Source organism: Hyla sarda, chromosome 9 (assembly GCF_029499605.1).
Source record: "Hyla sarda isolate aHylSar1 chromosome 9, aHylSar1.hap1, whole genome shotgun sequence".
NCBI lineage: Eukaryota > Metazoa > Chordata > Amphibia > Anura > Hylidae > Hyla > Hyla sarda.
Genome location: NC_079197.1, coordinates 146,079,592 through 146,094,136, shown reverse-complemented (window position 1 = coordinate 146,094,136; position 14,545 = coordinate 146,079,592). Strand labels below are relative to the sequence as shown.

At 45.5% G+C, this 14,545-nt stretch overlaps 1 protein-coding gene across 1 annotated transcript in view; it reads left to right on the top strand.

Annotated features, from left to right (window-relative positions):
• CLPTM1 (CLPTM1 regulator of GABA type A receptor forward trafficking) overlaps positions 1-14,545 on the top strand; it is a 40,716-nt gene that overhangs the window by 18,833 nt on the left and 7,338 nt on the right. Inside the window, exons 3-10 of the mRNA XM_056539673.1 lie at positions 3,128-3,251; positions 3,599-3,757; positions 7,355-7,472; positions 7,594-7,679; positions 7,760-7,880; positions 11,003-11,247; positions 14,118-14,211; positions 14,312-14,502. Coding sequence (XP_056395648.1) covers positions 3,128-3,251; positions 3,599-3,757; positions 7,355-7,472; positions 7,594-7,679; positions 7,760-7,880; positions 11,003-11,247; positions 14,118-14,211; positions 14,312-14,502 — 1,138 coding nt within the window. The remainder of the gene's footprint in view (positions 1-3,127; positions 3,252-3,598; positions 3,758-7,354; positions 7,473-7,593; positions 7,680-7,759; positions 7,881-11,002; positions 11,248-14,117; positions 14,212-14,311; positions 14,503-14,545) is intronic.

The following is a 14,545-nucleotide window of genomic DNA, read 5'->3' as shown; positions in this document are numbered from 1 at the left end:
CACTGCACTGACTCAACAGTCTGCCAGAGTAGCCTTTATGTGCCCGAATCTTGGGAATTCTGGCTAGGCCCCCTTTTCCATTTCCTTTTGCCTTGAAGTTTTCGGGTCCATTTGGGCCACTGCGGTCCGAGGCTTGTTAGCCCCTCTTCGTTCATAGCTTGAGTGCTGGGGAGTCTTCTTGTATTGGGTAACCTCCTGGACGCCTGGGGTGTCCCTCTCTCTCTTGTACAGCCTTCCTGTTCTGGGGGCTGTGATGAGGGTGGGGGTCTCGGGCATGCATGGCATTTCTGCCAAGCTCCTCCTCCACCTCCCGGGGGGGTGGTATCGCTGTTCTGTGCTACTTCTGGTCTTGTCTTAGAAGTACGTTGTTCGGTCGGAGCATTTCGCTGTGGCTGGGGTTGCCCCTACATTTGTGTGGGATGCTCAGGAGTTCCTGGAACCTCCAGTTCTCATGTCACCTGCTCAGGGATGCTCCTTCTCAGGGCTCAGGTCTTTGTTTGGCCAAATTTCAGCTTGTGTGGCCGTATTTCCCTCGTTCTGCGGTTCCCTCAGGGTGTCCTCCCGATTTTCTCGTGGTGAGCTCCTGGGATGGTTGTTCTGGAACCGGAAGTCTTGAGTTCCGGTTATCTTAGTATGCACCATGCCTCTTCACAGACGGTTTTCTTCTCTCTCTTCCTGTTTTCTGAAGGTTTTCGCCTTCACTTCCGTGTGTTCGCCCTTAGTCAGGCATATGTAGATCTCCATGGCGTTTTCTCGCTGTGTTCTCTTGAATCTGTTGATTTGCTGGATGAGGTTCTCTTGCCGTTTTCCTTCCACAGTGTTTACCAGTTGGGATGGTGTTCTGACTGGTTCTGTGGTCTCCTTGGACTTAGGTTCTTACTTTCTCCAGGATTGTGCACGGTCCTTGGGTCTCCGAGACAGCCATTCTGGTTTCTCTTTGTGGCCAATTTGTCCCAGGTTTCTGACACGGACGGTTTCTTCCTTGGTGTCCTCGCCCCCTCCATGGGTTGCGGGGGTTTCTAGCCGCTCTCTTCCTGGCCCCAGTGGCCTCTTGGCCCAGGGTATCGCCTTCAAGCATTGAGGCGGTTGTGGCTCAGTCTCTGGACTGACTCCCTTTCTCTGGTAGTTATTTTCACCCCAGGGGACTGCCTTTGTACGTCCCAATTATGTGTCCCCCAATGAAGAGCGACCGAGAAAAGTAGATTTTTTTTTTTTTTTTTGTACTCACCGTAAAATCTTTCTCGAAGCCTTCATTGGTGGACACAGCACCCACCTATTTCTTCATGTCTTGTCCTGATATTCTTTTCTGGTTCTGTTTTTTTTATCCGGGATTTCTTTCTTTTTAGGGTTCCTTTTGGGCGCTGCTTGTTGGCTTCTCCTACTGCTTTGTGACAAAACCGGTTTCCTCATGGCAGGTGGGTGGGTATATCCTGCCAGGGAGGAGTTGACTTTTTTTTTTTTGCCTAGTGTCAGCGCCTCATAGTGGCCAGAGTATATACCCAATAGTGTGTCCCCCCAATGAAGGCTACAAGAGCGATTTTACAGTGAGTACAAAAAAATCTACTTTTTTCCCTTTTCATCCGTATTTAACATCGGTGACAAATTTGTAACAGAATTTATAAATTAACCCCAGTAAAGTGAATGATGTCCTGCACAATTTCTTTAACTCATTTGAATGAGGTTTGAATGATTGCAGAAATCATACTTGTGTGCATGAACCGAAATTGTTGCTGCAGATCTGTCAGGTGTGAACAAGCCCTTTCAAACAGTCTAGATAAGAACAATTTAAATGTGTAGCTCTGTGTGAATGGGTCTCCTGGGTCCCCATTGCTTCTGATTGATGAGGAATGCAGCACAAGACATTCTACGAGATCCTACTCTAAAAGATAAAAACATTCAGTAACCTGATTAACCAAGGTCAAGAAATTGAAAAGAGAAAATTTATGGTAAAATAAATTTTTTTTATAAAAAAAAAAAATTTATTTTTATTTTTTATTAAGTTTCAGGTCTATGTAATTACGGCTACGTTTACACAGGCGTCTAGACCTGTCCCTTTCTTCTCCCGTCAAAATAAAAACTGACTTTAAAAATAAAAAAATGGACAATAACTGATGCAAACAGATGTTAGCAGTTTGGATCCGTTATTGTTCAGTTAATAAACCAAAAAACGGATGCAAACGGATGACATTAAAGGCTCATCAGTTTTCCATAGACTTCAATGTTAAATTTACTGTATCCATTTTTTGACGGAAGAAAAAATACAGCATGTGCCGATTTTTCTGCTGTCAAAAAACCGGAAATGAGCGCAGACGGGTAGAAACGGATGTAAACTGATAGTAAAAAAAATCCCATTGACTTGAAAGGGATTTTTTTTAAAACCGTTTTTAATCCGTTTACAGCCTGCAAGAACGGAACAGAAACGGGGATAAAAAAAAAACGGGGACAGATGGCCAAGTGAGCGCACCCTAAGCTTCAGCTCCAGAGTTTGGGAGACGCAGGTCACACTGGGCCATACAGTTGCCAAGGCAGCCATGCTACATCTAGCGAGTTCCTTGCACAAGCCCTTTTCTGGTGCACGGAACTTGCTGGACATGATATGGTTGTCTCTCCAAATGTACTGCACAGTGTTGCCTTTGTCTCCCTATACTGAAACTGAAGATCGTGTGGGTTTGAGACTTTGGGTTTACCCTTTAACCCGTTCAGGTTCAGAGTAGTTTGGGTCTTCAGAACCAGACACGGTTCATTTACATTACTTTTCTAGGGTTTATGGCTGGTAAAATGATGTCGCCATATACTTGGCACGCAACTATTAATAATTCGAATGTAGTAAACTATTACAAAAATCCTATACGTTTGGGAAACAGTCTGTGGTTACTGGTAGTATACATGATGCTCACAGGACCACTAGACCCAGCAGTGCCCCATTGAGCTCTGTGGATGTGAAGACAGTAGTAGTAAATTACCAATGAGTTCAGTCCATAATCCTGAACTAAGATGCATTGAGGGGGAGACAGAGGGGAGAGTCATTGATGCAGGAGTTGGTTTAAAGTCTCTGAAATAAATATATATATATATATATATATATATATATACATTTTTTTTTTCTTCCCCCCCCCCCCCCCCCCAGAATCTTCATCATATGGGCCATCAGCAGCTGGTTTCGCAGAGGGTCGACTCCCCAGGACCAAAGCACATCTGTAGGGGCACCCCGACCCCCCAGCCGCAACCTCTTTCCTAAGGAAACATTGATGGTATGTTTGTGTTACAGTACCTTCTTGTGGTGTTTTTGCTACCTTGTGTGCCATGTTGGGTACATAGCCAGCTCTGTGTGCCATACATATGGAGTGGTAAAGATGGCTGCACAGCGTTTGACTGTTTTACTTTATGTAGCTGGTGAAAATTGTATAGTGTAAAGCAGTGTTTCCCAACTAGGGTGCCTCCTGCTGTGGCCAAACCATAACTCCCAGCATGCTTGGAGTTGAAGTTTGGCTACAGCTGGAGGCACCCTAGTTGGGAAACACTGGTGTAAAGCCATGCTTCTCCATTAAGGATTCCCTTCTGATTCTTAATACTTTTTTCACTTTTTCTTTTTCTGCAGGACCTCTACGTGTTCCTTTCAGAGAACGAACATTTCACAGAGTTTAACGCCACTACTGCCCTCTTCTGGGAGCAGCGAGATTTGGTGTACGGGGACTGGAGCAGCGGTGCCAGCGGAGATGGCTGCTATGAACAGTACTCTGAAATCAGTATTCCTGAGGTAAGCCTGTGTCTGTGGGGGCAAGGGGGACTCGCCAAATCTCAAAGCTACCACCAAAGCTATTTCACCTTTTGTAGTATTCGGTTTTGTATTTATCTATTTATTTATTTTTTGACTGGGGGGGGGGGGCATCATCCAAGCATAGTGTACAGTCACACAGGGTGGTAGCAGAAAGCAACACAATGCCATTGTTACACTCTGCTGTTTATGTGCAAAATTGGGCGGATATCAATATAGAATACTGGGGTTCCAGCACCCAACGCTCCTGCCAATCAGCTGTTTGCCAGAGTTGTGGTCAGAGGACAGAGCTGGAAGCAAACAGCACCATACATTGTGTAGTTGTTGTGCAGGGTTACTGCAGCTCAGCTCCTATTCACTTCCGTGTAACACCGCATGGCTACTACATAAGTGTTTCTTAACCAGGGTGCCTCCAGCTGTTGCAAAACTACAACTCCCAGTATGCTCGACAGCCTTTGTTTTTCCGGCCGTGCTGGGATTTGTAGTTTTGCAGCTTGAGGCATACTGGTTAAGAATATAATACTGGTTATGATGGATATATGGGAGTGGGCTTGCTTCCGGCTATGTATCTGCAGGCACAGTGGCTCTGGCAAGCATGATTGGCGGGGGATAGGGCGTCAGACCCTTTACCGGTCTGATATTTATACTATAAGCATAGGCAATTAATAATAATAGTAATAAAAAAAAAAGAAGTCCTGGAAAACCTCTTTAGGGTATGTTCCGACGAGTGGATCCACAGCATATTTTACGCTGTGGATCCGCTCTTCTGAACGTACAAGGACGCAGGGTGCAACTGTACGCCCTGAGTCCACTCCCTTTCTATAACGCGGGTTGGGCCCGGCCTCTAACAGCTGGGACTCGTGGCTAATAGCGGGCGGTGCTTTGCACTATTAACCCTTTAGACACAGCGTTCAACGTTGATCGCCGCGTCTAAAGTGAAAGTAAACTGCTCCCGGCTAGCTCAGCGGGTGTCCAGAACAGCTGGCAGACACAAGGAGGAGGGTCGTTACCTTCCTCCTGTGTCGCCGATCGCTGAATGACTGCTCAGTGCCTGAGATCCAGGCATGAGCAGTCCAGCGGCAGAATCATTGATCTATGTTATCCTATGATATAACAAAGATCGATGTAAATGATCAGTGTGTGCAGTGTTATATCCACTAGAGGGAGCTATAACACTGCAAAAAAAAGTTAATAAAGATCATTTAACCCCTTCCCTAATAAGTTTGAAACACCCCCCTTTTCCTATCGCCGCGTGCGGAAATGTCCGAATTATAAAAGATATATCGGTAATTGAACTGCACGGTCATTGGCTTACGCACAAAAAAATTCCAAAGTCCAAAATAGTGCATTTTTGGTCACTTACCAAAAAATGTTCTGCGTAGAAACGGAAGCCCGACTATTTTTGGGTAAAATGACTGATGTCATTACAAAGTAGACTTGGTGGCGCAAAAAATAAGCCATCATGCGGATTGGATTTTTAGGTGCAAAATTTAATGAATTATGATTTTTTTTAAAGGTAAGGAGGAAAAACGAAAGTGCAAAAACGGAACAACACTCTGTCCTTAAGGGGTTAAGGAGAATATTCAGAATAGGGAAACTAAGTTTTTTTTTTTTTTTTCTTTCCAAATACAGTACCACACCTGTCCTCAGGTTGTATGTGGTATTACAACTTTGCTCCATTCACTCCAATGGAATTCAGCTGAAATACCACACACAACTATAAATATTTTAACCCCCTTATAAATGGAAAATTCTGCCTTTGCGTTGAAGAGCTGCACAGAACAGAATATATTTAGTAATTACCATGCACCACGCTGTGTTATAGGCTTATATACCCCTGTGTAATGTGGGGAGGCAGAGGCTCCTGCTGGGTTATAATAATGCTTCTTTCAGAAAGCATGCATTGTAAGCATATTCTAAGCTGTGTATAGCCGAAACCACATATGCTAGCGATCCCTGCAGCATGTATTAAGATTGTGGGTGAAGGTCAAATTAAAGCTTTTTAATATACAGTCCTGAGAAAGGTATAAAAAGTTGGAAAAGTAACATATAGCATTTTTTAAGGCTATGTTCACACTCCATAGAAATATGGCTGGGGGTGTGTGGATAAATATAGATAGACTAGCTGAGTACCAGGCGTTGCCCAGTTTTTTTTCTACCTAATCCTTGTGGGGGAAGAAAAGCAAATGCCGTCTCCATGTCCCTTCCCCATGTGCCTTCCCCAGGTGGGGCTGAGTTGTAATCAAGATATTGTAAACTGAAAATAAAAGGGGTGTGGCTTAAATGGTGGGCGTGTATTTTCAAGATGGGGCATGGAATGCGGGGAGGGTGTGGCTTGCCAGCTGGATTGGCACATTCACCAGGAGAGGCGGAGCTTGTGGAGTAAGGTAACAGAAGTCCCATATACTTGCATGGGACTTGAAGCAAACACCTCTTCCTTCACATAAGGGGGTAGGTTAGCTTAAAGTGGGGTACAATGCACCAAACAGTAGACAACTTTGAAAAATCTTCTACTGAAATTGTGGGGGAAAAATGTGCAAAAATGCAATTGTGCAAAATTTGCAGGGACATTTAGAACATTGAAGTGGTGTAAAGCCAATGATAAATGTCCCCCATTGAGTTATATAGATGTGTATTTAGATAGAGGATAGATAAAAAAAATTGACACGCATACTTTTTTTTAACCGTAATCCACACAAAATAGCTGCAAATAATGAAAAATAAAATATGCCTGTATATTTTACACAGTGTGAAAATAGCTTAGTCTTTTTCCCAGTACAGTGATCCCCCGACCTACGATGGCCCTGACATACGATCATTTCAGCATACGATGGTCTCTCAGAGGCCATCACATGTTGAAGGCAGCATCAACATACGATGCTTTTGTATGTCGGGACCATCGCATAAACGGCTATCCGGCAGCGCAGACTGCTTCAGCTGCCACCGGGTAGCCTTTTAATGTGCCCCTGTGAATGTCACTCGCCTGTCCCCGCCACTCCGGACCATCCTCTTGATGCTCCGCTGTATGGCCGTCGCTCTCTTTCATAGTCATCACCTCGCCGCGCACGCCGTCCTGTCATCCAATAGGAGCAGTGTGCGCAGTGATGGGGAGCGACAATCCAGGGCAGCGGTGACGGTCCGGAGCGGCGGAGACACCCCGGGGACGTGATGATGGGGAGCGACAATCCAGGGCAGTGGGGACTGTCCGCAGCGGCGGGGACACCCCGGGGACGTGATGATGGGGATCGATGATCCAGGGCAGTGGGGACTGTCCGGAGCGGCAGGGACACTTAAGTATAACATTCTATTGCACAGATCCATCAATATACAATGGATTCAAGTGACGATGGTTTATTTGGAACAAATTACCATCGTAGCTGAGGGATCGCTGTATATGTTTAGTGTCAGCATATTCCACAGTGATGTACAAACAAAAAAAAATTGTCGTCTTTTATCCAAACTTCTTGTTCCCTGAGATGAAAAAACAATATTATGACAACAAAAAGAATCCGTCATCCTATTGCTCTAATAATAAAATATTGGCAACAGCTGTACATTTTATTTCTTGGTCTTCTTCAGGGCGTCCAGAACAATGGCTCCTTCTACATCCATGTGTACCTGACTAAGAGCGGCTTCCATCCAGATCCCAGCAGGAAGAGTCTACATCGAAGGCTGGCCACAGTTTATACATCTCGTAGTAAGTGCTGATCTTGTTTTGCTCCTTGTATACGTTCTTCTGTTCATTCCTCATTGCCTTCCGTGACAATGGTCTTCTGCTCCTTGCTCTCTCCATGACTCGCTCCACCTCTCTCTTCCAGTGCTTAATAAATACAAACGCAAGCGATTCCTTAAGACCAAGAACCTCCTGACGGGAGAGACAGAAGCCGATCCGGAAGTTATTAAGGTAGGAGACTGTCATGTCGGATAGCTGTATTATTGTGACTGTTAATATGGAGAGACACTCATCCTGCCTTCTTATTTTAGAGAGCCGAGGACTTTGGTCCCATAGAGATCATCTCACACTGGCATCCGAACTTAACCATTAATATTGTCGACGACCATACTCCATGGGTACAAGGCAGCGTCCCACCACCTCTAGACCAGTGTAAGTGAAGCACAGTTATTTCCTTCATCACTGTATATCAGTGTTTCCCAACCAGGGTGCCTCCAGCTGGTGCAAAACTACAACTCCCAGCATGCCCGGACAGCCAAAGGCTGTCCGGGCGTGCTGGGAGTTGTAGTTTTGCACCAGCTGGAGGCACCCTGGATGGGAAACACTGGTATATGTTGGCTTAAAGGGGTGCTCCGGTGGAAAACGAATTTTTTCAAATCAACTGTTGACAGAAAGTTAAACAGGTTTGTAAATTACTTCTATTTAAATATCTTAATCCTTCCAGTACTTATCAGCTGTTGTATTCTCCACAGGAAGTTGTATTTCTTTCTGGGATTCTTTTCAGTCTGACACCTCTGTCCATATGAGGAACTGTCGAGAGCAGGAGAGGTTTTCTATGGGGGTTTGCTTGTACTCTGGACAGTTCCTGATACAGACAGAGGTGTCAGCAGAGAGCACTGTGGTCAGACAGAAAATAATTCCAGGAAGAAATACAACTTCCTGTGGCGCATATACAGCCTCTGATAAGTAATGGAAGGATTAAGATTTTTAAATAGAAGTAATTTACAAATTTACATCAATCACGCCCCCTCCCATAGACTTGCATTGAGGGTGTGGGGTGTGACGTCATTAGGGGGCGGGGCTATGATGTCACAAGCTCCCGGTGCCGACTCTAAGCATTTGGAACATTTTGTTCCCAGTGCTGAGCAGCGGAGTACCCTTTTATAGGAAAATGGTCAGCCTGTTCACCCACACTATACCCAATGCACTCGGGTTATAGTGCGGGTGAACAGGAGTCCAATGAGGGGTCACTTACTTAAATACGTCCAGTAGGTTCTGAGTAATGTCCCCCAGAAGATCCTGTGCTGAATTCGGTGAATCGCGCACAGGGGGCGGGGCTAATTTTGCATATTCGTCTGTGACTCCACATCCTATTGAAGTGGAGTCACAGACAATGAATATGTAAATTGAGCCGGTGTAGTGAAGAAAATGGTTCCCTGCGGCCGAATGCAAAGCGACATGTGTGCGCTACATCTCCGCTATCTGCAGTGACGGCGCTCAGGGAGAGGAGGATGAAGGACACCTTGCAGCCCTCTCTCTGCTACATCACAGGGAGCGGGGAGATCGGGGATGGAGAGACAGCGGTGACTGTAGAGGAATGTGTCTGCTGTATCCCCACTGGAGTCAGGGATAGGCGCGTGTACACTGTTTCCTTCGGGAGCCTGGGGTGGGGAGAGGGTTGGAGTTGGATGTAACAGGCAGCGAGAAGAATGCTCTGGTGGGGAATACTCTGCCCCAAAAGTTTAGCTGAATGTGTCCCCTATATCCCCATTGTATCCCTGTCTACGGAGATCGGGTCGCGCGGATAGACACAAATACACTGTTTTCTTCAGGAGCCTGGGGTGGGGGGAGCGACATATAGCAGGAATACTCTGCCCCGATCTCTCCACTCTCACAGCGGGGATATATCCTGCTGCAAGAGCACTGAGATCAGGGTGCAATGTGCCCAGCGGTCCCCACATCTCTACCCCCATCTCTTTGCTCTCACTGCGGGGAAACGGTTTGCTAAATACTGCTGTGAGAGCACAGAATAGTATGGGGCTGGTGTGGGCATCTCAGCCAATCACTGTGGCTCTGATGACTCAGCACTTTTGATCAGCTGTGTGACCACATTTGGCCGCAGGGAACCATTTTCTTTACTACACCAGCAAAGCCCCGCCCCCTGCACGTGATTTACTGAATTCATTCGAGTATCTTCTGGGGGACATATCTCAGGACCTACTGGACATATTTAAGTAAGTGACCCCCTCGTTGGACTCCTGCTCACCCCATTATAACCCAGTGTATTTGGTTTAGTGTGGGGGAACAGGCTGACAGGTTTCCTTTGTTATTAACTGGAACCTGTAGATGTGTACAGTGGTCCCTCAACATACGATGGTAATCCGTTCCAAATGAACCATCGTTTGTTGAAACCATCGTATGTTGAGGGATCCGTGCAATGTAAAGTATAGGACAGTGGTCTACAACCTGCGGACCTCCAGATGTTGCAAAACTACAACACCCAGCATGCCCGGAAAGCCAACGGCTGTCCGGGCATGCTGGGAGTTGTAGTTTTGCAACATCTGGAGGTCCGCAGGTTGAAGACCACTGGTATTGAAGGTTATACCCACATGTCCCCACTTCTCCGGACCATCACCGCTCGTCACCGCTGCCCTGGATGTCGCCTTCCATCGCTGTTGCCGCGTCCCCAGGGTGTCACCGACGCTCCGGCAAGGCCTCTGCTTCCCCGGCATCCTCGCTCTCCGTCACCACCATCACGCCGCTACATACGCTGCTCCTATTGGATGACGGGACGGCGTGCGCAGCGACGTGATGACGACTATGGAGAGCGCCAATGATGCAGGGGATCCCGAAGAGGACGCGCCGGAGCCCCGAGGACAGGTAAGTGATCGTCAGCGGACCACACGGGGCACCGTAAACGGCTATTCGGTGGCAGCTGAAGCAGTCTGCGCTGCCGGATAGCCGTTTATGCGATGGCCCCGACATACAATCATTTCAACATACAATTCTTTTGTATGTCGGGGGGGGGGGGGGGGGGGGTCACTGTATATCCCACTTCTCACATCCCACTTCTGTCATTTTGATCTTCTAGTTATTGTGTCTATACTCTGTATTAGAGATGAGCGAACTTACAGTAAATTCGATTCGTCACGAACTTCTCGGCTCGGCAGTTGATGACTTATCCTACATAAATTAGTTCAGCTTTCAGGTAAGAGGAAAGAGTCTCCTTGGACTGTATCCACCTTTTCCAGCCCACCGGAGCACCTGAAAGCTGAACTAATTTATGCAGCATAAGTCATCAACTGCCGAACCGAGAAGTTCGTGACGAATCGAATTTACTGTAAGTTCGCTCATCTCTACTCTGTATCAATGTTCACTAACCCATGGCTCTTCAGCGGTTTCAGAACTACAATTCCCATCATGTCCTCAGTCTTTGTCTGTGAGGACATGAGGTTGGTGGCCACAGGTTAGTGAAGACTACTCTATATATTATAGCTTTACTATACTACCATACTGACCTTCCAGCTACAATAACAGTTCTGTCTCTTCCACAGATGTAAAGTTTGATGCAGTCAGTGGCGATTACTATCCTATAGTGTACTTCAATGATTACTGGAACCTACAGAAAGACTATGTGCCAGTCAATTCCAGTGTAACAAGCTTGCCCTTACGGCTGTCATTTTGTCCTCTGTCCCTGTGGCGGTGGCAGCTTTATGCGGCTCAGAGCTCACGTAGCCCCTGGAGCTTCCTTGGAGAAGACCTATATGAGCAGTCTGATGAGGAGCAGGATTCCATTAAGGTGAGAGGGATTTCTTCTTTAAAGAGAACCTTTGCCAGACCCCCAAAAAATTTAGATTTTACTGCCATTAAATATAGGGTGCCCTGATCACGCTCCTCCTTTTTACAGTTTCTTTATTCACCCCCTGTCCCTGAGAAATTAGGGTTTATAATTTGTCTGACAATTCAGGGAATGACTCCTATGGAAGTGATGGGTGGGATTATTCGGTCAGCAGGTACATACCACCTGACTTTATAATCCTGCCAATACCTGATATCTATTCCCATTCTTAAATTTTAGTTCAACCCCATCTGACTGCTTTTCTGAATTGTCAGACACACTGTAAACCTTTTATATCTTGGGTACTGGAGGATATATCAAGAAACTGTAAAAAGGTGTGTGATCAGGGTACCCCAAGCTATTTAACCCCTTAAGGACTCGGCCCATTTGAACCTTAAGGACTCCGACCATTTTATTTTTACGTTTTTGTTTTTTCCTCCTCGCCTTCAAAAAATCATAACTTTTTTATATTTTTATCCACAGACTAGTATGAGGGCTTGTTTTTTGCGCGACCAGTTTTCCGTTGTAATGACATCACTCACTTTACCATAAAATGTATGGCGCAACTAAAAACGTACTATTTGTATGGGGAAATTTAATAGAAAACCGCAATTTAGCAAATTTTGGAAGGTTTTGTTTTCACGCCGTACAATTTATGGGAAAAATGACATATGTTCTTTATTCTCTGGGTCAATACGATTAAAATGATTCCCATGATTATACACTTTTCAATTAACGGTTGCGCTTAAAAAAAAAATCGCTAACTTTTTAACCAAATTAGTACGTTTAAAATCCCCCTATTTTGAAGACCTATAACTTTTTCATTTTTCCGTATAAGCGGCGGTATGAGGGCTCATTTTTTGTGCCGTGATCTGTACTTTTTTATTAATACCATATTTGCTTATACAAAACTTTTATTAAATTTTTATTTTATACATTTTTTTTTTGGAAAAAAATGTTATAAAAGGCAGCTATTTTGGACTTTTTTTTATTTATTTATTTATTTTTTTTACGTTCACGCCGTTTACCGTACGGGATCATTTACATTTTATTTTAATAGTTCGGATATTTAGGCACGCGGCGATACCAAATATGTATATAAAGTCATTTTTTTACTTTTTTGGGGGGTAAAATAGGGAAAATGGGACAATTTACGTTTTTATTGGGGGAGGGGGTTTTCACATTTTTATTTTTACTTTTACTTTTGTTTTTACACTCTTATAGTCCCCATAGGGGACTATTTATAGCAACCATTCGATTGCTAATCCTGTTCAGTGCTATGTATAGGACACGATCTAAAAGGAAAGCAGAAGGCGCTCCATGTGCAGGATCAGCAGGTCAGGCCCATAGGGGAGGGAAACGATCTATCCCACGCCACTTACCAGAGTTGGTTGTGTGCACACACACAACAATGGGAAGCGCCTGTAGATGCTTGTGTCCTCATCCGCAGCCCTCCTAAGAGGCAGTAGATAAGCAATTTGACCGTGTAGTAGGAGATGTCGACGCTGGATGAAGGAACCAGGAGGAGTGCAGCATAAAATCAAGTTGGGTTTATTAGATGCAACCCAACTTGATTTTATGCTGCACTCCTCCTGGTTCCTTCATCCAGCGCCGACATCTCCTACTACATGGTCAAATTGCTTATGTATAGGACATAGCACTGATCCGGGTTATCGGTCATCTTCTGCTCTGGTCTGCGGGAAGGCAGATCATAGCAGAAGACTCCCGGAAGACAGCTGAGGTAGGTGAGGGGACCTCCGTCTGCCATGTAGGATGATCGGATCGCCGCGGCAGCACTGCGGGCGATCCGATCATCCTGTTAAGTGACCGCAATGCTGCAGATGGATCATGGCATCTGAGGGGTTAATGGCGGACATCCGCGGGATCCCAGGTTTCCGTCATTACCGGCGGGTCCCTGGCTGCGATCCACAGCCGGGACCTGTCGCGCATGATGCCGGCATCGCTCCAATGCCCGCGGTTATGCTCAGGACGTAAATGTACGTCCTGGTGTGTTAAGTACCACATCACCAGGACGTACATTTACGTCCTGCATCGTTAAGGGGTTAAAGGAGAACTGTTTTGCAATATAACTTATCCCCCTATCCGAAGATCGCGGGGGTCCGACTGCTGGAACACCCCGCTATCTCTGTTCAGGGCCGTGGAAGGGGGCGTTCTGTCTCTGCATGGTGTGGCAGCCGACACTCCCCCATTCCACGTTTCCCATAGAGATCCCGTACAGGAGAGTTATATTGCACTACAGTTCTCCTTTAATGATAATGCCAATTTTTTTATTTTTTTTGCCCACAAGCCCTCTTCAAGTTCTCTGCAAAACGAACTATAGTATGTGCATCATTGCATGATTTATTGGAAACCTTTGCACTGAATTTTTATAATGCATTTGTCCTTAAAGGGGTACTCCAGTCCGCTCCCCAGCGTCTGGAAGTTTATTGTTCCGAAAGCTGTGTGCGGGCTTCCGTGTTCACCCGCCCACTCAACGAAAGTTTATGGGAAGGGGGCGCGACGTCACGAGGGGCAGCCCTGAACACTGAAGGCCACACACAGCTTTCGGAACAAAAAACTTCCAGACGCTGGGGAACGGAGCTTCCGAAGCAGGGCAGCGGAGTACACTTTTAATGCAAAATGAAGCAAGTTTCTTAATTTCATTTAAAATGTCCCATCCTCTTGCTGATGTAGAGTCTGCGTAATGCCTTTACATAGCTAGTTGTCCTGCTGATGCTGACTTAGATGCAGTGGCACAGTTTGAACCCTTGGTCATTGCAGCGCCACCAGGCCAACAATTGTAGTAACACTGATATTTTTTATTTTTTCAGGTTGCTCTTTTGGAGACAAACCCCTACCTTCTAGCTCTAACCATCACAGTGTCCATTGTACACAGCATCTTTGAGTTTCTGGCTTTCAAGAATGGTAAGTTTCATTTGTAAAAGCATTGAAGAAGAGATGAGATGGGTTTGTATGGGCATTAGTAGCCTGACTTTATTTATTACATTTTTTTTTTTTTTTTCAGATATCCAGTTCTGGAATAGCCGTCAATCTCTGGAGGGTCTTTCTGTCCGATCTGTCATCTTTGGGGTATTTCAGTCCCTTGTGGTCTTGCTTTATATCTTGGACAATGAGACCAACTTTGTGGTGCAGGTCAGCGTTGGTATTGGTTTGCTGATTGATTTCTGGAAAATCACAAAGGTCATGGATGTCAAGGTAAGAAGTAATTTTTTCCAGGTCAGGAATAGTTTACCTGTGA